This window comes from Telmatherina bonti (genome assembly GCF_933228915.1).
Source record: "Telmatherina bonti genome assembly, chromosome: 3".
NCBI classification, from domain to species: domain Eukaryota; kingdom Metazoa; phylum Chordata; class Actinopteri; order Atheriniformes; family Telmatherinidae; genus Telmatherina; species Telmatherina bonti.
The window spans coordinates 27,091,778-27,114,443 of NC_136621.1; the positions used below are offsets into that span (position 1 = coordinate 27,091,778).

Below are 22,666 nucleotides of genomic sequence, written 5' to 3' on the forward strand. Positions count from 1 at the left end.
GAGTTCGCAAGCATGTGTACCGTATTTTGATGTAATATAACTATGCAAAGATAGCTAGCCAAGCTCTGGCTCTCGCTTCATTGCCTTTACAAGTGCTCTAAGCCTCTGAGCGTGAGATTAGGTTGAGTGTGTGTGTTTGTGTGTGTGTGTGTGGAGGAGGAAGGTTTTGGACAGCTTGACAAACAAATCCCAATTCAATTGTTTTGTACGGGCTGGTTAAAATGACTGGATGATGTATTTTCAGTCCTCTCTGTTCCACAGGTGACTAATCTTTTTTTTTATTTCTGTGTTAGAGCATTTAACTCATTGGCTACAATCAGGATGAAGAGGATTTTAAGCAATACAGTAAAAAAAAAATGCTCCAGGAAAATATTCCCTCCCTTCCTTTACTGAGAACAGCTGGTCAGACTAATAAGCCTCTAATTAATTGGGTTCTGTTAGCTTTGGGCTCAACATCACAGAGAACACAGATTCACCAAATCTGTGGCATTTCTGAAAGCTGAGGATCTACGAACTTATTCATTACAGAGAACCCTAGGTTTCATCTGCCGTTAACAACCAGGAAGCTCTCCTCATCTCATTCCAAACTTACCTTTATAAAACTGAATATCTCTGTAACCTGCTGCCAAACTAAAGCCCAGGTAAAAGACCTCACTAAATCTTTCCCCGTGGCCATATTACAAGAGTTGATTTGTGGAATTTAGACACAACTGACTCATAATGTGACACTGCAATATGTAAAATACAGAAGGGTCACTCAGACCCTGTTACTAAAAAGACGGCTTTTTATACGAAGGGAATACAAGGAAAACTAAACTGTAAAATTTAATGCTAAGTTGTATTGTATTTGGAATATTTCCTTTTGTGTAATAAGGAGATGTTGAATAAAAAGAAGAGAATACAAACTGATCTGCCTGACTGCATTTATAAAGTAAAGGAAGTCAAATATTAGTATCAAGCAAATGTTTTTGTGAATATTAAGTGCATCTTCAAATTGAGTAAACTTTATACAAACTAATTAACTAAACCAAACCAATAAAGACTCAGAGTTCCTAACTGCAAAATGCAATCTGTACTTTTTAATTTTATTACTTGGCTCACTATATTTAGTGGTTTTCTCATTAGAAATATAAATATATTGTTATTTTATGTGTGTTAAGCTGATGAGCGCCTCTGAAGCTGAACAACTCAGTTGCTACAGAATATATTGCAACTTTCATTTTTACAAAAACAATATCTGTTGAATTTATCCTCTTATATATAACTGTTGTCTCATTAATGTAGTAGTTTTATCTTTTCTTTCTGACATTTTACAAACTAAAGTACATTGCAGTAAAGAATTATGCACCAATGCATTATGCACTCAGGCTGTACTCACTGGGGTGCATCTAACACAAACACACATACTCACAGGGAATACACACAAATGCATCAGTAAGCTCCTCATTAAGCAAATATGAGGTCACGTTGTAGGTGGGCTAATGTGTGAATGCAAGTGTGTGAAGTTGCACACATGTGCCCTTCCACTTGTGTGAAATTCTCACATTGTATGTAAGTGTGGCCGTGAGCATACTGTACTATCAAAAGGAGATATTTCAGCTCGTTTTGAGGATTTTCTCCAAAAAAAATGACTGTGCTAGACTGTCCTAGAACTATGTAGACCCTCCGGGAGCAGCATCGGGTGGTGAAGTCAGAGCTTAGCATTTACAGATAGTGTTAAAAACAGTAGTGATGAGACAAGGTTCCAAATATGTAGGCCCTGAAATTATATTTTACAGCATGTTTTCCAGCTGAATGGGCCATTAAGTTAATGCTCCACCCAAGAATCTTTTCACCATGAAACGCTCAGAACCAACACATGGAAAAAGCATGTGGTTTACACAGAATAAAGGCTGTGGTCAACTTGGATTCACAGCTTATGCATAAATTTTGGAAACTGAGAATAACAACAGACATTAAAGCTTCTCCTGCATTAGCAATGTGCTTCAAACATGATTTTTTTTTTTACACAGTTGGGTTAAACATACCGTCTCCTCAATACTTATCCGTGTCAGGTGTATAAACACTCTTTTCCAAGTAGTCAGATTTTTTCATTCACTTCGTGTTTGTGGTATGTTTATGTTATATTTTTTCCAAGTCTGATTAACATTCTTTCAATATTTTCTTGCTCCTATATCACTTCAGTTAGCCGTTCCCAGGAATATAAAACAAACCTCCATCTACTCTAACAAATAAAACCTTGACATAACCTTGGTAATAATGTCCCACCTGGCTTGCAATTCCTTTACATCTTTTTATATCTAATACACGTGTGAGGTTAAACTCGTAGCAGATGTCGGCTCATTTTATAAAACAGGAAACTGTAGGACCAGGCCAATGAAAGAGCAAGAATACGGCAGGGTTCAGGGTGTATGAGGATTCAGATGGAAATAATTTATATTGCCTTTCTAAAACACTAAAATTACAAAAAACTGAGCAGGATGAAAAATCGTATATTTAAATAGACAACAACCTTGATTGGAAAGAAATAGTAAAATGACTAATCTCTTTCATCACTATCTCACCTTCATATAAAAATCGTAGTCATACTTGAGTATATTTGCCTATAAGTTACGCAGCTACATTTGGCTGAGGATGGAAAGTGTTTATCACACTTCACACACAATAAAATTAAATACACAATAAAAAGCTTAGTGTTTATTGCTGTTCTGTGACTGTGTGTTATTTTCACTCTGACAAAAAAATTACATGTAATTTACAGGCAGCTGTCCACAACTACAATTGTGATACAGTAAATTGTAATAAACTGAAACACTAAAGTGGATGTTTTATTATCACAAGCACCCAAAAAAAATTACTGCAAAGCCAAACTGTCTCCTTTCACAAGTACACTGTGGCGCAAACTGAAACTTTGAGCAGCACTTAAACTGAGATGGCCGTTTTCAGTTGTCTCTGGGACTACTTCGGATGGAATAAAGATGAGCTACTTCACTTTGAAAGATGTTGGAATGTGAAGAGATGGTGGGATCTGTATCGTCACTGGTCAAAAATGTGCTTTGGTCTGAGTGTAAAAAGTTTCCCACTCCCACATTGCAGGCATTTTTGTAAAAAAAAAAAAAAAAAAAAAAAAAAAAAGCAGACAGAGACAAGGAAATAATCCACAGATCTGTGATATAAAATATGATTACACACATATCACGGGTCCTTGTGTAGAGTACTCAGCTGAAACCAGGATAACAAAGAAAAACAAACTAGTAAACACAGTCAAGCTGAGATTAGAAACTTTGATATTACAATCCCACACAAAACACGCACCCTGTTTATTTTTATAGACTTAAATGCAGTCCCAGACACTGACGAAGACCCACACACCTCTCCACTGACCCACTACATCGTGTGTGTGCATGGGTGTGTTCGTCTACGGACTGGAATAGGCACAGTTTCTTCATGCATGAACACATGGGAAAAAAAACAGATGGTAGAACTGCAGGCACACAACTGGAGATGTGAAATGACCCGGAAACAGAGCTTTGACTTATTATAAACATATCCATTTTACAGAAGTGCTGTCAAGTTTTTATTTTTTCTTGTATTTATTCATTCTGAATTAAGCAGACAGGCTGTATGAACCAATGATAATGAGCAAGGGACCAGGCATAATTTGGACATCCAATGTAAGAAATCAACAATACTTTTTAATAAAATGCGCAAAAAATGAAAAGGTTTCAATCATTTTGCATGATGACCTCTAGACCATAATAAATGCATTTAAATATTGAGATTTTAATATTTAGGGCAAAGCAGAAGAAAACCTTGTGACCTTAAAAGAACTTAAAACATAAAGAGAGCTGCAACTCATAAAGTGAAATGATAACAGACAAAGAAATGTCTAGTATGAGGCAGAATAACCAAATATCATATGACACAACCACAAACTGATGCAACCTTGTAATCATTCTAGTGCGACACTGAGATTTTTCTCCAGCATGTCATAGCTTTGACCAGACATGATGAGAAATGATTGCAGTTCAGTCTACCAACAGCGTGTAGTGTGTAGCTGTATACCCAGCAGAGCACTATGCAAACTGATATGTACATGAGGGTTATATTACAGTGAATAGTTATTTTAGTTGGGTTTGTGGACTGTCACGCTGATTGCAACAAATAATAATCTTACTTTGCTCTCAATCCACTGTATCATGGCATTAGTAGGAGATGACAGTGAATAAATCCTGCAAAAGCATGAAAGCTGTTTTTGCTACAAGTGTTAAATCGAGCATTCTTTTCATGTGATTCCTTTTTTGAGTCAGTAGTTTGCTTTCATTCACATTAACACTGTCACAGGGAAAATCTTTTTCATGTCATGTCTCCCACAAAGTTATGGCATTGTGACAGTGAGCCAGCAAGACCAAAAATTTAAGCCACTACTTGTGAATCAAATGTTATTCAATGTAAACCTTAATTTTATGACTGAAATGCTGGAGCTTGGACCACAACTATTTTCTGTTCTCATTTTTCTTTGTTTGCATGGAGAGGAAGCTTCATTTTGCCACACATACCAGTAATTACATGGAAAACTATACAAATGGTGGTAAAAGAAAAAACTGAACTAAATCTGGATACAAGTAAATTTCAATATTTGCTAAATAGACCAATTTCCTGACCCAATAAAATGATAAAATACACAACGCCATGAGTTTTAATCTATCAAAAAGAAGTTTCTAACACTGCAAAAAACTTACTTTGGAAATTCGTTTATACTTTAAGGGTGCATTCACATTAGGATAATCTGCTAGACTAGGTCCGATAGGGGACTCGGCTCAGTTATATGGGGGTTTAACCATGCAGACCAAGATCGCGTTCACGTTGCACTTTGGTCAAATGAGCCAAACCCAACCATCCATCCATTATCCTCACCGCTTAATCCAATGAAGGGTCGCGGGGAGCAGTCTTTGGGCAAAAGGCAGGGTACACCCTGATTCCCACCAAAGGTGGCACTGCACTGGTATTTGGCAACGGAGAGGAGGAGACCCTCAAAAAGAAGAAAACTCAGTTTCCTCCACATACGAGATACACATATGCTACATTTATATGGGAGTTTTAATTAATCTTTAATTCTGAATAAAATTTAATTCCACTTGAAACTGACAAAAAATGACTATGTAAACACCTAATTCCTAATGCAAAAGTCTACTGGGAATTAAACTTAATTCTGAAGTAAGTGGCTGGTTTATTCGCATTTTAATTCTGAACTATTTCATTCCTCTGTCAACTAAACCTTTATTCCGCTCTAAATTTATTCCGGTCCCTCTGCGCATGCTCGTTACCTTGTCCTGTCCCGATGAGGCGCGTTGTACTGCCTCCCGTCTTTGGTAGTCTATTTTCCTTCTCCTTCTCAGTTGCTGCAAAGAGTGAAGTGGCATGCTCGTGTCGATCTGGTACTTCAAAATCATAATAAAAATAGTGGCGAAACTGGTACTTGTTATGTAGTTTTTACAAGTTACAACTCAAAAGATAATTGTATTTACCCACAATGCAATGTTACACCAAATACAAGAAATGACTTGTTTTGTAGTCTGCTAGAAACGGACAAAGACCGATGTTTGTAGGCGGACCCAGTCCGCTTCTTTGATTCGAATCAGAATTTGTTTGCTGCATTCACATTTCCCCGAACAAAGCAGACTTTCCGAGCAAACAAACGAGGATTCGAATCAAAAAGGCTAATTTGAACATAGCCTAGGTTGTTATGAATCATCTGGTTAGTATTGGAACGAACTGTACCGTTACAAAAGGCATACATCAAGTTTTATATGCTGTCAAAAGTTGTGTGACAATAATGGTCTGAGAGGATGTGCAGAATCTCTAAATTACTTTCCTGGAGGGAAAACAAAACGCCTACACCGAACATGCCAACCACTAACCATCTTCCAGTCATATGCTGCTCCCACTAGTTCAAATCTTTATGGAAAAATGTTTTTAGTGCTGCAAGATATTATAACCAAACACACCTTTAAGACTGGCAAGAACTGAAACGAGTATGAAATAGTACACCAAACATACTTCCTCATAAGCAGACTAAAATGTTCTCCTTGCATGTGTCATAAAATATTTTAAGCTGTTTCTTCAATATTCAGAACACTTTTAAAACCAGGCGTTTGACTGGAGCGAGAAGGTGGGTCTTTCTCAGCCTTTAATGGGTTTATGTGAATGAATTGTTGCTTCTAAAAATAGCACCCGGAAAGGCTAGATGACAAAAGCACCTACATACTTAATAATTGAGCAATGCGTGGCAGGTAGGTGGAGGACTGGACATGCTGACTCATGGTTTCTGCACCTCAGGAACAATGACGTTCCAGAACAAACGGAGGGCTCACAACACAGCTGCAGCTTTTATGCTAAGGTGGGAATCCTGAGGAGGACTTTGGAAGCTCAGTGGCAAGAGCACTCTGCCCGGGAAAATCCTGTTTAATATAATATGAGTGAGACCACTTGCTCCCTGAATAACACAAACACACACAAACACATCTTAGTCACACTGTCAAAAACACACATACACATTGCTCTAGTTTCCTTGAAGCATGGGGGAGGGGTTGAACAGCAGCCACAGTTCCATGTTGCAGCTTAAAGCTTTGAAGAAAACATAGTGTAAAAAAAAAAGAAAAGTAGTCTGAACTTTGTCAGTTTCATGGTGGGTTGAAGATATGTGTATAACCTTAAGATTTTCTGAGTATTTCAAAACTGTGGTTTTTCTTAATAAAAGGAGAACAGAGGAAAAAAGTAAATGATAATATAAATGCTCTGTGAAAAAAACATGTTGCATGCATAAATGTATGCGGTAAAGGAACTGTCAAGTAAGATGTGTGTATACAAGTAAACATCTAAAGTTGCACCTAATAAAAAAGCAAAGTCTTGATGAGCAAAATCATTTATAAAACGGTTTGTGTATTTCATCTGTCAGGGTACTAATATAAAATGGATTTAACTTTTAAAAATGCAGCACAGGGTCACAGGCATTATTGATGGAGTACAAAATAAATCTATTCCACAAAATGCACATGTGTAAAGTCATTTCAACACCTTGACAAAAAAGTTTTCGTTTAAAACTTTACCGATTACTGACAAAATAAAAGAGGTCATCGATTTCATAAAATCTTTCGGCTTATATAAAAAAATATATAGACTCCATAGGATGAAAATAGCAGGGCTGTATGGTTGACAGTGAGAGGCAGTACTGCATGATGCAGTGCCTGGACTCCCAAAAGGAAAAGAACAGCAACACAGAGAACATAATTCTGACATGGAAAAAGATCAGGTATCAAACGGTATCTGTATTCAAACTTGCTATGCCCTGATCTTCCTACAATGTTAGCTTTGGGAGTCTGATAAATATACATATAAAGGTAAGCACTCACAAAGTGCATTTGTTTTATGGTGTTAAAAATAAACCAACTAAACAGATTTGGAACACATTCACAAGATTGTGGTTCCCAATCAAGGGCCCTGACACACCCTAAGGGGGTCTCTAAAGAGCAAAATGGGGTTCATCCAAACCTGCTATACAAAAATGTTTTAAAACACATATCCTTAGTAAAAAAAAAAAACTAAAAAAAAAGTAAATAATAAATAAATAAAAACTTATTTAGTTCAACACTTTATTTATCCCGAAGGGGGCAATTTAAAAGGCACAAGGAACAGCATCACTGAAAGAACAAAAAGAATATCAGACAACATTTGGCCATATACAGTGCAAAGAACTTATGGAAAAACCAAATGTCAGAACACAACCAGTCCAGGAGTTTTGACCTTTGAGTTGTCTACAGATTTCTGTCGTGCATTAATTTGATAAATGAGAGCCACTGTCCTTAAATGAAGCCACGCTTCCTTAGGGTCTCCTCTGTATTTGTGGAAAACCTCAGAAGGCTATAAAGGACTTTACCCAAAAATCTGTTCTCCCTCACCATCCGACAGGTTCCCCATGAATGGTGGTAGTAACAGTCTCTGCTTGCATGACAATGTCACAGTCACCTCTTTAGTCTTAGTTTAATCCAACTGAAGACAGGTGCCCTCACACCATGTGTGAAAGTCCTGTAGAATGGAACCATGTAGTCGGTTGGGAGTGTGCAAGATGTAAAACAGGGGCAACAGGACACGGTCCTACGGGGGAGCTGGAAGTTAGGAACATCTCCTGAGGTCTTTTCAATCAAATGGTCACATCTGTGACCATTAAAAAGTTACTAATCCATAAGGTGAGTTGGTGATCCAGACTAAGACTAGTTTTTAACTTCTCAGCAAGAATATGAGGCTGGCGATGCCTGGCTTTAATGTTTGGGGGGTCTCCAAAGGTGTGTAGATGGTCTCCATGGTGGGCCTCAGGTCCTTTATTGCTTTAGTATGGCTTTTCACCCTGTGCAACCCATCAATTTTTGTCCATGCATGTTGTGGTTGACTAGGGCCAATGAGCTAATAGAACTACAGTAGTGGAGTAGTTGGTAATTCTGATTTTCTAGTTTAAAGTAAGGAGTAAGTAAAAGTAAGCAAATGTTTATTTATATAGCACCTTTCAAGATAAAAATCACAAAGTGCTTTACAATAAAACAAAAAAAACAACACAAGAAACAATAAGTCCTCAAAGTAAATAGGTTAGGCACCCCAGCTCTAGATTGCTGTTTCTCTATCACTGCCTTGGTGATCCACTGCCCTGCAAGTTTCAGAACACATAGTTTAAACTAATGGGTCATTGAAAGGCTTCTACAGACCTTGATGACAAGCTTCAGGATTAATCCATCACAGTATGTTTGAACAGGGAAATAAACCGTGCAGGGCAGTTCACTATTGAGTTGTCAATAAAAACATACTTCATTTCAGTATCCTGAAATGTTATAGGAAGATCAGATTATGACAAAAAATAAAAAATAAACTATGCAACAGATACATACAGATGACTCAACTGTTTAATGCCATGACTTTATTCTGAGGCAGAATTTCTTTTTCTTTTCTTTCCTTCAACAAAGGCTGCATTCTAGGAGCAAGACACACACATTCAAGACAACCTGCTGGTTATTACCGGTACTGATCCAGTCAACGATAAACTAGCAGTGGTAACATAGCAGCCAGCTCTGGCAAATGTAAAGACATCTACTCACTGAACCTGGGCAGTAACTTACATATGATATAATTACCATGTAATTTATAAAGAAAGTATTGTTCCTTTCAACTCCACCATAGGTCCTGTGAGTTGTATATTTTGAAAGCAAGAAAATAGCATGAGTACTCTATCGCTTTAGGTTGTACTGTATGACACTGTGGCAACAAAGGTAACTGATTTAATGTCTTGAATGTGTGTGTGTAGTTTTCAGTTACTTTACTCTGACACTCACACAGCTGTCCCAGTGTATCTTTTGAAGATCACTTCCAGGATATGCAGCAGTTAGAGGCTACAAAAATATCTGCCCTCCGAACAATTTGACATATAATTAAGTTGTCATTAATCATTCTGATGACGTATAAAGACATGAAAGAGACTTCTACTAATAACTATACAGTCAGAGACTGTGGGAACTTTCAGGACTAAGTTTTCTGCTTTGTATGTGTGAACAGACAATGACACAACCGCCTCTACTTTCATTGTGTCTTTGTGTAGCTTCACTTTTTTCCACAAATGCATATTTTCTTAAACTTCTTAAACTTAAATTCTTTAATACATAACAGACATATAGATTTAGTTCATAGTGTTACGAAGCTTGATACAACTACTAATTCCAAAGTCCTTTGTATTATTTTAGAAGCTACAAGTTTATTGACAAACAAGTTGATGAAAACTGTGATCTAGCTATTCATACTTTCTGTTCATCAAGTTCTTTAACTCAAACTTGATTTGTATTTTTTCTTGATCTTTACATCTTGTTGATATGAGTTGTTAATGCCTCTAACTAAAGCTTTGTAAGATTTATATAATCAAAATAAAAAAATACCTTATTATACCAGTTTGTAACTATGCATTTTTAAACAATTACTTCATCTAATTGTTGTAACAAATGAGGATAAAACTTGGAAGTCAATTGCTACAACACCTGAACTAAGAAATTTGTGTCAATCAAAAAGTTTGCGAATGGTTATGTAATTACCTTTAAAGTTTTCCTTTCTACTTAGACAATTATAGGTTAACATTTTGTGCATTTAAATCAGCATTTGGATTTGCTGAGCACTGTTTGGTCACTAGCTTAGAGTCTTAAATGCTTATAACCTGTGGGATAAAAGTGGGAAATTAAAACTCCTCTGCTCTTACTTTTTGCTGTGCATCAAAAACAGCAAAACACAAAGATTTCATTACTCGTTATGTAGCTCACTTAACCTCAGAAATAAATAACCTTGCAATACTTCACCCAAACTGTCTCTTTGATTAAACCAACAATGTAAATTTAAAGCAGTGTTTTTCAGCCACTGTGCCGTGGCACACTAGTGTGCCGTGAGAGATTATCAGGTGTGCCCTGAGAAATTACCCAGTTTCACCTTATTGGTCTAAAAAAGCAGCTCTGTGTTAATCCAAACAGGCCCCAGTGAAAGATAATAAAATTCCATCTTCTTGCGTTTATCTGATTTCTGTTCAAGAAGCTTTGACGAGATGGACTTTATGTTAATAATATGCACTTTTTTTTTTAAAAAAAAAACATTTTGGTTTGTGGTGTGCCTTGTGATTTTTCAGTGAGAAAAAGTGTGTCTTGGCTCAAAAATAGTTGAAAAAGACTGATTTAAAGGAATTATAAATAATTTTATTGCATGCTGAAGAATTTCAAGGTGACGTTTTTGGAGTTTTTTGTATGTGTGTGTACCCACTCCCCAGGTGGCTATCACTTATTTCAGCATTCCTGTCTGTAATTTGATTAATCACCGTTGACCAATTTAAAGCATGACTGCAATAAGCAAGATTGTGCCCAAAACAAAGACGAGTAACACCAGTTTAAACTGTAACTAAATAGGGGATAAGGGAAATTAAGTATTTTAGAAAAAAACTGCCAACCAAGTTTTTATATGAGTTTGCTTTGTGCACCGCAGGTGTTAGATCACAGGATAGGTGTACTCACTATCATACCTACTATTATACTTACTCTCTTATTTGTTAAATACATGCTCTTAAGTGCAATGTGTTCTAATTTTATATCTGCATCAAAGCACATCTGACACACACCTGGTGGGAAAGGATGTTGAGTTTAAAGGGGTGGTTCTCTCCACCCAGTCAAACTGGAGCAGAAGGGTAAAGAGTGTAAGAGTGCTGTGATACTGTGGTTTTGTGCCAAAACATATCACAGTCATATCATCATGACCTCAGGAGATGTTCCTAACTTCAGATGGTGCATGCTCTGTCGTTTCATACTACAGTGATGCACCACCACTGGTTTTCTTTAAAAAAGAAAATTAAAAGAAGGGTACTTGTTCTCCTGAAGAAATGACTCACATCATTTTAACACTTGCGTTTGTTTACCTTCCCTCTGTGTGTGTAAGAATTTTATGAGAACAGTGATTTGGAAGGAAGCATGAATGACTCTTGAGTGAACGTAGGAGTATGTGCATGTGTGTAAGTGTGTGTGTGTGTGCACGCATGTGTGTCATCTCCAGCTGAGCAGCAGGATGCAGACAACCAGGAAGAGATAAGCGGGGGTGAATGGAGGGAGCTTTGCATGTGTGTGTGTAAAGTGTGTGAGTAGGCATGCGTTTGTGTGTTCGCGTGGGGAAATCACTTCACAAAGGCCTGGAAGTGTGTGTTCCCCTGTCTGCCAGTACGGGACTCAAAGGAGATAAGCAGACAGCCAAATATTCCCCGTGTGTTTTCCCAGCAAAAACAGGAGGCGGAATACCAGCCACTCAGACCAATGCCACAGGGTCAGGCCTGGAATGAGTCGTGCTTCCAGGTCTTACAAGCTGCACATAGAAAGGCACAACAACCAGCTCCTCACACACAAACAAAATAAAACAATAATGTTGATAAATCTATCTATTCCAACTTGTGTGTAATCAAGAAATCAGCAAATCGAGAAATCTTACGTTCATGTAAGAATTTGTGTGTGTCTGAATGGCCAGACTCTTCTTATCTGTGGAACCTTTATAAATGCACAATGCTTGCATTTGGTTATGTTCTATACATGTATGTGTTGGATGCTCATATGGCAGAAAAAATAGTTCCTGGTCATATGAGAACAGCTATCTTTTATTCAAATTGTGAGGATGAGAATAATGTTTTAATAAGAAAATGACAAGTTAAAAAATGGCTAATTTGTTGTAACGTAATTATTCATACGTATTTAGTCAGATTACCTGCATCAACATCTAAAGCAACAACCCAAATACATCAGAAGCAAAAACATATATATCTATAACAAATTCCAAAACAAATATGTGAGACTGATCAGCTTTTGTTTCACGTGATTGCTTCATGAAATCATTTATAGTTCATTTTAAATTTGTTAAAGCAATGTGTTTCACATCTCAAGTTGGAAATTTGGTATAAAATGACCTTAAATTGATGCAAAATTCAGCAGTAAGCGCTATGACAAGAACAAAAATATTTCCCTGTTTCAACCTCAATGGATTGGCTACCAGCAGTGTTGTAAGCTGATTTTGAAATCTTTTTTCCTATTTTGAAATCACTGAGCTGCCCCTCTGGTCTCCTACGCTCCTGCTCGTAGATCTGCTGACCAGCTTTTGCTCGGGGCAAGCCTGAAGACAGAGGGCAGTAGAGCATTTGCACTAAGAGCTTTGCAACTGTGAAATAAACCTAATTGGTCATACAAATCTGTGTTTGTCCTTTAAAAATAACTTTTAACATAGCTTCTAATTACAAGACTGTTCCTTTTTTGTTTTGCTTTTACTTACGGTTGACATTACTATTTTCTGACTTCAGATTCTAATTTTACTCCACCCATCTATTAATCCATTTTCTTAACCCGAGTCCAATTCAGGGTTGCGGGAAGCTGGAGCCTATCCCAGTAATCATTGGGCGAGAGACAAGGTACATGCTGGACAGGTCGCCAGTCCATCGCAGCTCCATGTATTATGTAGTCATATTTGTGTTTACAAATAATCGTCTTTATTCATTTATGTGTGGACGAGAACTGTGTAATATCAGCATAATTTCCAGATCATCCAGTTGATCAAACCTTGGTTAAACAACATTTTGTGCCCAAAAGATGAAACCAGCTGGATATTTGAATAATATGTATGAGCAGGATTCTCCATCATGATTTTTTTCCCTCCTAGATGGCATCGGCATATTCCTAGATTACAATGCCAGGATTCATTGGGCTCAAATTGTGACCTAGGTTCAGCGAGCATGAGAAATTATTTTCACACATGAATTGATCACTACAGAATCCAGACCTTGACTCCATTGAAAAATTTGGAGTTGTGCTAGAAAAGACTTTATGCATGTCCGATTCCTGCATCATCAATACAACATCTTGGCAACAACACTGAAAGCTCTGAGTTGCACAATCTCATCAAAACACTGTCACTGCAAATGCATGTTGTAATCAAATCTAAGGCTGTTCCAGTAAATTTTAATAACTTGGAGTTTTGTTGCTGCTTTACTTTTTGCTTTTTACTCTGTGTGAGGGCAGCATGAGCTGCCACACAGTAAAGGTCTGGTAACTTTCTTTCTTTTTCTTATGTAAACACTTTAAAGATACTTTATCATTTTTCATATTTTTTATTAGCTGGGTTGACAGGGGGTTGACTAACTGGGTGCACACACTTAGTTAACTTATATTGTCACCTTGTTAATTTGGTTTATTTTGTCACCTTATCAATTTGCTTTGCTTTCAGTTAATAAACTTTCCTTTTGAGTTGCCAGTTCCTTGGAGTTCCCAAGCCTGCTAAAGAAGAGCCCTGGCTGCACTGGAGCTCCTTAAATCAGGCTGAGGCCTAATTGGGCAGAACTATCTTTTGTTTTATATGAGGGAGGTATATGAGGGGTTTAGGTTTTTCTATTGATTGTTTGTCAGTTGGTTTGCATTATTTAGGCATTTCAGATTGTTTAGTTTATTGTCTTAACTGATTATATGTAACACTTTTTGATAAGTTTGTTACAGTTGGTATATAGTATTGTATTTGTCTCCCCCCCTTTTGTGTCAAAATGAACTGATCAGCAAGTATATCTGTGTCCCTTGTGTGTCAGTTAGGTAGGTCAGTTAGTGTTTGAGTTCCTTATGTTAATGCCTAGGTTGACATTTGCTTTCTTTGACCTCTTTTATGGGCCCAAAGTTATTGCACTAAAAAGATTTATTTTGTTATTTTTGTTAAATAAATGTAGACATTATATTTTTCTAAAAACATTCCCTGTGCTTCTCTGGTTTTTCGGCTCGGTCCCTCACACTCTGTAATGTATGTTGTCATAACAGAACATCAAAGGAAATGTATGAAGTGGGTATTTTGTGAGTCCTGAAGGTCGAGTGTACAGCAGCACATAAACATATAGATGATTGATCCAAGTGAACAGAAACATGAGAAGAGCACAGAGAGGGTACAGACCTCCACCAATATGCAAATTCAACTCTTTTATGATGCACAAAACCCCCAAACCTATTGGAAATGTCTATTTAATTTCTTCCAAAACTATCTGAATCTGCATAAAACTGTGATTGGTTCTTTCTTTGCTTGTGAGCAGTCTTTTCAGTAAACAGTAACTAACTATTTACAGTTTTCCTAAGGTAAGCTTGTGTTCTTTGACAAAAGGTCTGCCATATTTCATGGTAGTAATAAATTCCTAATTACTACCAAAACTCAGAAAACATACTGTTGCATGTTTTCTGAGTTTTGGTACTGTGTTGGCAGCAGCATACAACTCTGCTACAATCACATCCTATATTCAGACTTTAAAAAGGAAGTTTCACAGGAAAAAGTATCTGTTAGACGATTATTACCATTGTTACATCATTATTACTATTATTAGCAACGTAACTTAAAAGATTAGGATCAGACTTTGATCATATTTTCAGGAAATCTCAGAAATGGACCGCCTAGATCCAGGATTTTTTTTAAGGATTCTTTACTACACAGAGATAGACCTAATTATAAAATTTTTCCTAACAACTTAAAAATAACATAGACAATCATTGGAAAATATTACAACAGTTTGGCAGAAATCTGTGCTCTCTGAGTACTTCTAGTCTCTGAATGTACTTAAGCAGTTGCAAGCTGAAGCAGAGAGGTGGAAACTGGTGAACTTTTCACCTCACTATAGATGGGTCTCTGTACAAAATCATCACAGCGTTGCATGCATGGAAGAAAGCGTCTAGCAGAGACGAGTCCCTAAACCGAGGTGATATGGCAGCTAAAGGAATAATTCCTCTTAAATTTCAGGATGATCATAATTTTTTCTGCTAAGAGAAGAAAAAGATCCATTGTTACCTTGTGGAATTACACAAATTCAGTAGTTTTTCAAATTAAGATACCTGGCCAATGAGCATTTCCAACAAATCAGCATGTAGAACATATAATATGTCAAGAATTTAGTTTGGACTTTGAATGGATTCATGTGATTCCTTTAATTTCATGGGGGAAACATGTATGGACATGTGAAATCTCTGTTTTGGGGCTTTGAAAATGTATGCCTATATTTTGTTGCATTTGGATGGCATTGAGGACAGTCTGTCTCAGAAATTCACTAAAAATAAAATAGACAGGGAACAAGTGCATAAACTTCATGTATGCAAACATTCAAAAATCACTGTGGTGGAGAATTGAGTTTGCTGACAGTGGTAATTGAAATGCAGAAGATTTTGGTGTGAAAATTACATGTTCATTAGCTTCTGCAGTACAAATGCAACACCTAAATCTGCCATTGTTGTCACGGCTGGTGGGGTTTGTGCATACAGGTTGCAGAAGAAGTGGCGCTGTAAGGTATCATTGTTTCAGAAAAGTGCATACAGGTTATAAACAGAAACTAATTAGCGGCAATATTTTAGTTTTTTTTCACTTTGGGACTTTCAAAAATGTGCATTTTCAGGCTCCAAAAAATGCTGGTTACACATGGGTACAAACTTTTAACACTTTAGACAAAGTTGCATAATCCATATTTTAAAACTGTGATAACAACATAAAATTTGGTCATGGTTTTATTTAGGGAAGGTTTAAGAGATAGTGTACCCTGGACCTATCCAGGGTACACTCCATCACAGGCCCAACACAAAGAGACAAACAAGCATTCCCGCTCACATTCATTCCTATTGAAATTATAGAGTGACCAATTAATCTAAAATATTTAACATATAATGTCTTTGGATAGTTGGAAGAAGCTGGAGTACCTGGAGAGAACCCATACATACACAGGGAGAACATGCAACTCCACACTGTTCAGCTGAGGATCGAACCAGCAACCTTCTTGCTGTGAAGCCGCAGTGCTAACTACTATGCCACTGCGCAGCCAATGACAATCAAGTAACCCATAACAAAGTGTACAACACTAACAATAACATTATACTCTTAATAAAAGAGTGAATGTTGTGTGGAATATTTTGTGAAGTAGGAGTCTCCAATGAGTTATATGTTGGATGTGAGTGCCATCTACTACATCACCTCCATCTTACCAAAAACAAAACTGAAGTTAGCAATCAGTCTTTATTTACATATAATAGTGATGCATTGCAGGGGAAGCCTATCATTGCGTAGCAACACATGGGTGTAGTTATCACACTGAGAGAATGTGGGCACATGTAGAATGTATACATCCTCGCCTAAGCTGCATCTCTGTAAACACAAAGTGAGAGGAGAAAGGAACTGTGGTAGAGGTGCAATTGGGGAGTTTTTATAATAGAACTGTTTCTGAAGGACAGGGAAAATGTAAGATCTGACTAAAAGTAAATGGTAGAAATCAGTTATTTGTTAATAGTGGATGAGGCGCCTTGTTGAGTGTTTCTGAGACTATGCAGAAACCACATCATACTGTTGAGTAAATGGAAAATCTACAGGCCAGCAGAAAATGATCATTTCCATTAATTCTCCAAAGGATTACCTGCACCATTTGCTAACAAATAGTTCATTTTTATGAAAAAAAAGAGGTACATCTTATTCCCAGCTTGTATTAGGGTATCTCTAAAAGAAGTACAGAGTAAATGTAATGAAAATAGGACTTTTAGATAAAACAGGTTTGAACATTTTCATAGCTGCAGAAATTAACACATTGTGTGTTTTTCAATTGGGATCATCTCAATAAAAACTGATTTTAAAGCTCAAATCAGTTGTGATGACATGAACCAAGCAACAAAAGAAAAAAATCTGTCTCATCTGGAGAAAGAAAAAGATAATTTTTTCCAAAGTACATAATGCTGTTAACATGAGAAAATGAAGTCTGTTGTCATAAGATTAGAAAAAAAGAAGACTCGTGACTCATCTCATGAAAGCATTATCATGAAATGTAGCCGGCATGCATGTGCATCTGATGTTACTAAACACACAGTTTTTCAACTCTGTGAAATATGATACTGGTGCATGTGCAAAAGGCTGCAATAAATCTTAACATGGTAGCATAGTACATTCATTATGAGCAGGCATATTTCCAGCAAATAAAAACATAGCATATGTTTTCATGCTCAGTTATTTTAACCTACAAAACTCACTCAGATAGTCAACCGTATGTAGACTGACTGTCTCCTTGTAACCTGCTGGGCTTCCATCCAAACACATGAACACACACAAACAGTACCTTTTTAGTATACCTAAAGCCACAACGTATCAATCTCCATAAAATCACCTTTATTAAACAGAGTCAGTGTAATTTGCACAAACACACATTTCAAACACACACATACATACTGGTCAGGTTTGTCAGGTTTGTGTATTTGGTATGTCAGGAATGCATGTTGGCCGGCTTGTGGACAGTCACAGGCAACATTATAAACGATTTAAACACATATAAATACCTGCAATAACGCACAAAGTCCAAAAGGGATGCAATCCAAACAAAAGTCTAGACATTAAAAGATATTTATTGTTTTTTTTAACCTGCCAACATGCCATTAAAATAGGAAATGACAAGAGGGGTTCATTTTAATTTGGAGGGACACTGAAACACTGGGGTTTGTCTGGAAAAGCAAATAGTAATCCAAATGTTACATATCAAATCCAAAAAATACGAAAGGCAGATACTTGCTCACATCAACTTGCAGAAATATACTGTCAGAAAAGTTCTCACAATCACAACATTTGCTTGATGATTAATTCTTCAACAAATCATTTTGATATTCAAGCAAACTGACTTTTCCCAGTCATTTTCTATCACAATCATATCACAAGCCTGGTAATAATTTATTAATACACATACAACCTAAAAGAAAAAGAGCCATTTATATGCAACAATTCCTTCAAGATGTGATGTTGCAACAAGGCTCTAGTTTGTCTTTTTTTAGAACGGACCAGTAATGACAAGGCTATGTGTTGACAAAAGAGATTCTTTTTTGGGTGAAATTTTAAGGACCCTCCAATGAGTAAACTACAATACAATTAGAAAAACTTTATTTTCTTAAACAGGTACAAATCTATTTATGAGTGACAGCAATTCTACTAAACAGAAAGTAAAGAGCTGATTTTACTGATATTACTGATAAGCCCACTTTACAGATAAACTGCCTTATTTAAACAATTTGCTAATATTTATTTAGCCATTTGAATCTTTTATTAACAAACGAAAGTAAACAGGAAATGGTTTTCAGTGTCTCTGCTAAGCATATGCTACTGTATTGTATTTACACAGTTTGAACAAGTTGGGACTTTCATGCCAACAAACACCCCAAAAAGTTGGCTATAGAGAAATGTTTACCACTCTGATACTTAATCCTTTTTTTTTTATTATTATTATTCATAATTTGGGAAATGAAAATATAAATTTATAGTTTTACAAGAGGCTGAGTACAAGATTTCAGCTGCTCAACAGTCCATCTTCATTATTGTGCACTTCTTCTCCTCATGAGGATACATGATCCCACACATGTTCAACTGGAGAAAAATCTTGACAATCTTGACACATGCACTGTTTCTATGAAGCCATTCACATGTTAGTCCCACAGAAAGACGTCCGATAGTTCCAATTTAAATAATCTGAAAAACTGATCTGGTCCCAGGAGCTTCACGATTATTTAAGTAGGAAATATCAGACGTCTACCTGTCCATGATTTTGGAACATTTTTGGAAAAAACTATTTGAAACCTGGATTCATCTAACCAAAGATCTGTCCTCTCTCTTTGTGGTAATTTGAGAAGAGTTTGTGCACAAACAATTTATAATTTAGTATTTCTGCATGCAGTTGATTTAGCTATGACTTCTGGCTGCATCAAATTTAAGAAATAACTCATTCAGAGACTGCAGATCTTGGCCAAATTTTTCATTTTTTTTCTTTACCAGTTACCGTGGGCGGCTGCACGGTGGCAAAGTGGTTGGCACTGTGGCCTCACAGCAAGAAGGTTGCTGGTTCAATCCTTGGCTGGTTTGGTCAGTGGCCTTTCTGTGTGGAGTTTGCATGTTCTCCCCGTGTATGCGTGGGTTCTCTCCAGGTACTCCGGCTTCCTCCCACCATCCAAAGACATGCATGATAGGTTAATTGGTCACTCTAAATTGCCCCTAGGAGTGAGTGTGAGCGTGAGTGTGGTTGTTCGTCTCTCTGTGTGTGGCCCTGCGATGGACTGGCGAGCTGTCCAGGGTGTACCCTGCCTGTCGCCCGGGGCTGGCTGGGATGGGCTCTAGCTTCCCCGCGACCCTGAATTGGAATAAGCGGTTCGGAAAATGAATGAATGAGTTACCGTGGGCATCATTTTTATTTAGAAGTTCTAATAGCCAAATTATTCCCATCTCCCATTAGTAAAGAGTCTGTAAAAAAAAATCCATGCCGCGATCTGGATCGCCTACAAAATCTAATCCAGGAGTGGGCAACTCCAGTCCTCAAGGGGTGCAGTCCTCCCGTGTTAGGACCTTTCCTGCTGCAACACATCTGACTCAAATCAATGGGTAATTAGCAAACCGGTGCAGTTTGATGTCAAGCTCTGCATAAGTCTGTTAATTAAGTCTGATGTGTGCAAGGCATGTTGCAGCAGGGTAACTCCTAAGACTTGCAGGAGTGCTGCCCTCGAGGATTGGAGGACTGGAGGACTGGAGGACTGGAGGACTCCTGATCTAATCACTTGTTCCTTATTCCATTTCTGAGACTCTGAAAATGTCATTTAAAAATGTCCATAACTATCTGAGTTATGTTGCTAACAGCCAGACCAACGCTACTGAATACATGACGTCCATCTTGGTTCAGGTTATTATGATAATTATGGCAAATCTGACATTTACAAGCACGAACCTCTGATGTCCGACTACATTCAATGCGGCTTGAAGCTACTTTGATTTGAAACTGTGATGAAGGACCCAGAAGAAGCAGCAAAGGAAAGGAAATAAGTAACTCTAAATAACTACATCCTATTAAGAAATGAAATGATAATAACAGCAGCTCAAATGTTAAGTCTGAAAGTTTGGTTTGTCTAGGAAGCTAATATGATTAAAAGTCTGTCAAGAAAACATGATAAGTTACTTAAAATAAATAAAGAGGAAACAAAGGAGAATCAGAGACTAAACAATGGAGAAAATGTGATGGAGGATATGAAGAGAAAGAAGAGCAAAAAATGGGACAGTGAGATCATGTTAGGCAAGGTGATGGGGGGACAGGAGGATGAGTGGTGGGAGGCTACAGTGATGAGAGTAATTGCAAGATGACTAAGAAGAAAGTGAAAGACAACATGAAGAGCTCTGACAGTGAAAGTCGAGTGTCTGATCCATCACCACACATCACCAGTCAAGCTGGCCCACATACTAAGTTATATCTGAATAAAAACTACAAAGTACAAAATCAGACATTTTCTTCTACAGCAAATTAAAAAAAAAAAAACACTGGTTAGCCCTCTTAAAGAATTTCCATTCATCTTATGATTACATTTGCTTTAATATGAATAACTGGGACACTTTGAGTGACAGGAAGAGAGTTTTAGTATTTTGTGTTTAATATTTTTTAGACTCAGGTTAAATTCCAAAATGAAACACATGTTCCCAAAACCTGCCTCTACAGGCCAAAATATATTATGATATATTATTACACAGCCACCATTTCAGTAATTGTTATATTGTATTATTAGTTCAGCTGTTAACTTGTATCTGCCCTCCTCTCCAACTTCTAGACATGTCCAAGAGAGGAGTTTCCTTCAGACCTTTCAGGGAGGACCCAGGAAAGCAGCTGGTACAAATCCGTGCTCCATAGCTGGAAGACTCGCTGACCACAAATTTCACATAAAAAATTAGGGATATTCTGCTTTTTGTATGATGTCAGAATGAACTTTAAATCCACTATAAACTTTACAAATCAGCTAATAACATTTTAATGAACTTCTGAATGCACATGAACAACTTTTCTATATCAAAGTATTTTTTGCAACAAAATTATTAACCAGGAAAAAAAAAGAAATCAAAGAAAAAAGCATCTGAACCACAATGACAGCTTGTCATCAGGGGGATGTGTCTGCGTATATGTGCAGAGAGACAGAGAGAAAACATCAGTGTCTGTGATGGTACACAGCACCCATAGACTGAAGCAAAGCACCCCTAAAAACCGATTTGTTTTTTTCTTTTAGTGTATGCGTTTTTTTAAATAATTGAAAAAAAAAAACACAAACTATAAAAGTGTAGAAACTATACACTACCTGGTTTAAAAAGTAATATTGTAACATCCCCCAAACGCACTCATACACACTCATTTATATATATATATATATATATATATATATGAACCTCTGATCCTAGAATCGCCCCTGGTGGTTGATTTCAGCGCTGTTTGCCTGTTCAAAAAGGTTATTCTTGGCGATCTCAACCAAACACTTGACTCCCAGGTGATGCACGCGCTGTATGTGCGTGCATTAAAAAGTGCATCTCAACGGGGAAACGCGGCTTAGCGGAACCGTCACCGGGCTGCACGTGGCATCCATCTGCGGGATCACCACGAACACTGACTTATCGGTAATGCAGGGTGGAGGAAAGAGGGGCATCTGGACTACAACACACGCACATTTACACATGTGCGCTGTCATCGCTCATACACACGTACACGTGCCTTATCAGAGGCAGATGCAGGAGTGGATCACTGAGACCACACACACACACACACACACACACACACACACACACACACAAAAGCTACTGTGACGATTTGAAACGTGGAAAGTTTAAAAAAAAATAAATAAATAAAAAATAAAAAAAAACACTCACCAGCTTTGCACGGGTCTTTGTAGTCGATGCTCTCTGCTTTCTCCTCTTCATAATAATCAAAGTCTGCCTCCTCGAAGTCGAAACAGTTAGAAATGGTAACTTTGCTCCAAAAAGTCAAGCCCGCAAGCACCAGCGTGATCCAGCGCATCTTAGCGGCCAGTGCCGAGGACACTCGGTCCATCTGAAGACTAAAACAAACAAATAAAGGCTTCTATGCTCGTCTCCTTTGCTGACAGGAGATGGTTCTCTTTTCTGTAAGAAGAAACGGTGGCAGGAATTTATCGGATCATCGTGGAGATCGCTGTCTTCGCTGACAGTCTGCGTGTGGATAGCTGCAGTGGACTGCGGTGAGTTACTCTGCCCAGTTCATGGTGTGAGTGCAATGAGGTGT

At 37.4% G+C, this 22,666-nt stretch overlaps 1 protein-coding gene across 1 annotated transcript in view; it reads right to left on the bottom strand.

Annotated features, from left to right (window-relative positions):
• tll1 (tolloid-like 1) overlaps nt 1–22,456 on the bottom strand; it is a gene marked incomplete at both ends in the record, with an annotated part of 59,488 nt that extends 37,032 nt beyond the window's left edge. The window contains one exon of the mRNA XM_079264384.1: nt 22,276–22,456. Within this exon, the coding sequence (XP_079120510.1) occupies nt 22,276–22,456 (181 nt within the window). The remainder of the gene's footprint in view (nt 1–22,275) is intronic.
• Between the last annotated feature and the right edge of the window lie 210 nt (nt 22,457–22,666).